The sequence below is a fragment of the Apis dorsata genome, unplaced genomic scaffold, assembly GCF_000469605.1.
Source record: "Apis dorsata unplaced genomic scaffold, Apis dorsata 1.3 scaffold_82, whole genome shotgun sequence".
Classification (NCBI taxonomy): Eukaryota; Metazoa; Arthropoda; class Insecta; order Hymenoptera; family Apidae; genus Apis; species Apis dorsata.
The window spans coordinates 329,431-331,868 of NW_006263380.1; the positions used below are offsets into that span (position 1 = coordinate 329,431).

At 31.5% G+C, this 2,438-nt stretch overlaps 1 protein-coding gene across 1 annotated transcript in view; it reads left to right on the plus strand.

Annotated features, from left to right (window-relative positions):
* LOC102681621 overlaps positions 1-870 on the plus strand; it is a 4,284-nt gene extending 3,414 nt beyond the window's left edge. Inside the window, exons 2-3 of the mRNA XM_031508315.1 lie at positions 97-530; positions 690-870. Of these exons, the coding sequence (XP_031364175.1) occupies positions 97-530; positions 690-870 (615 nt within the window). The remainder of the gene's footprint in view (positions 1-96; positions 531-689) is intronic.
* The last annotated feature ends 1,568 nt before the right edge of the window (positions 871-2,438 follow it).

Below are 2,438 nucleotides of genomic sequence, written 5' to 3' on the forward strand. Positions count from 1 at the left end.
TTTAATCTGTGATCGAGTAATTCATTATGATCTTAATAATGAGATGAATTAAAGCGAAAAAATAAAGACTTGAGATGATTGTTTTAAATATTTCAGATACAAAACACGGGATCGTGTTCATTAGTCTTCCAACTTTCTTTTATCGATGTGTTAGAGGGTGAGATTCTTCACAACATGGAAAATTCAAAGTCTTTTCGAAAACAAACGAAGAATAAAAAGAACAACGAAAAAAGCAACGAAAAAAACAATGAAAAAAAAGAGAGAAGCATCGGAAAAAGCAGCAAAAAAATGGAGGGAAGAGTGGATTTCGACGACAAACTTTTGCCGAACGAGCATTTGGCGATATACGGTGGAAATCTTAAGCGATCCGATCAAATCAGATTTTCCTTTTTGAATCTCGACGAGAACAGGCAGCTATTGGTTCCAGAAAAAAAGAAGGTATATTTGAGAAATCTTACGTGTTTTCGATTGGAAATATCTTATTTCAGAATATCGAGGATTTCGATTCAATCCGATAGGATTTTACAATTGCAAATATTTTCACGCAAAATTATTTGTCCAATTCGTTTATTTAAAACAAAAATTTTTAAATTTAATTGTATAACAGAAATGTTTATTCTGAAAATATTTCTATTTTTTTTTCAACATTTCTTTTTAAAAATTTAAAAATTCCCTTTTTAATCGACCAGCATTGCCTCGAAAATTTGTTCCGCGTTTCAGGTGGAATTCGGTGTTCAATTTCAAATCGATCTCAAGAAGACGAAAGTGAAGAAAGATGAGAAATCGAATTACTGCCATGTAGCTTTGATCAAACTTACGTTGGGTAGCGCCACGCTGCAAGACTTTATAATGATATGCTCGATAAATTGAAAAGTAATTAATTTAAATATGTGCTTCAAATCGTGTACTTAATCAAATCGAATATAATTTCAGAATAACAGATTATGCATTATTATTCGAGTTAATATTCTTGTGGAAATTAAAACGGGCAACTCGATTCTCTGTTCTGTATCGGATCATTCATTCGAGGCGTGAAAAAGTATGCTTCGTTTCAATATTCACAAACATATCGTGACGTGACGTGAAAATATGAGAATCGTGACTTCACAGCCGATATCACGGAGAGAAAATGGAACCATGAATGTCATTTGCGGTAAAATACGTTTTCTCCATCGATGAAAGATGTATGCACAAGTTTTCATCGTTGACAAATGATTTCTCCATTTCCCTTTATCCCAATTTCTCTAATTTTCTTCTTTCAATTTCTTTCAACTTTATTTCTCAAAATTAACTTTAATTTTCCATTTCGTTCGTCCATTTTACCAAAGGAAGGATAATCCATTCACAAAAGATTGCGTCCTGTTGCACAATTTCCAATGAAACTCAACGTTAACGTATCTTTCGACAATTTATTCCAATATTTACATGGAAACGCACGCGTAAAAAATCGTTACAATTCCGTGGAAATGCTTTCGTAAAATTAAATACGAGGAGACACCATTTAAATATATATACATATCCTATATGTAAATTATCATACGTCAGGCCGATGCATAATTTTACAGAATTAATTCATGGAAATTTGGGGAAAGGAGAAAGTGTAAAGTGGCACGGTGTTACGAAACGAATTCGTCAGACAAAACTTGTCACCCGTTTATATTTGCATACATACACACGCACATCCTTCCATATATCACACATTCTGATCGTAGAAATTTGAACAAATCCATAATTAATTCGAGTGGAAGCCGTGTCGATAAATCATTAAGCTCGTACCATTATTGTTCCTCTCTTTAATTAATTTAATTTAATTCAATTTTCACATTCAAATGGAAAACTTGAATGGAAAAGGATTTATTAACGTGATGTACACGCGAAATGATAAATACCTTTGTAAAATACCAAAACAAATTTCTTTTTCTTAATATTTTTCATTTCTTCATTTCTTAATATTGACAAGAGAAAGAGAGAATGGAAATATTCTTAGATTAAATTTTAAGATTCTCTTCTTCCAACACGCCAAAGCATAATTCATTTCAAAAGTTTCTTCTTTTTAAAAGAAATATTTATGCTCGACCTTATAGCATATAAATATACATATAATTTATATAGTATAAATTTGAGAATTCGCCTTAACGCGTGATAAAAATTATAATACAATTTTTTTTAGGGATACATTTTACAGGTCAATCGTGATTGATAAGTATACGTAAAGAGCTTACGTACGTTGTTTCACGATTGATTAGAGCGATTCTTTTTCCCATTGTTCGAAAATCGGCCAAGATTTCCGACTGATAGCTAATAATTTGAGCGAGCATATATATAATTATCGATGTAAGCTCACAATTGCGTGATGTCGACATCGACATTTCGTCATTTCATTCTTTGCTTTTGTACAATGCGTTTCTATCTGTTTTTTTTTTTTTTTTTTTTTTTTT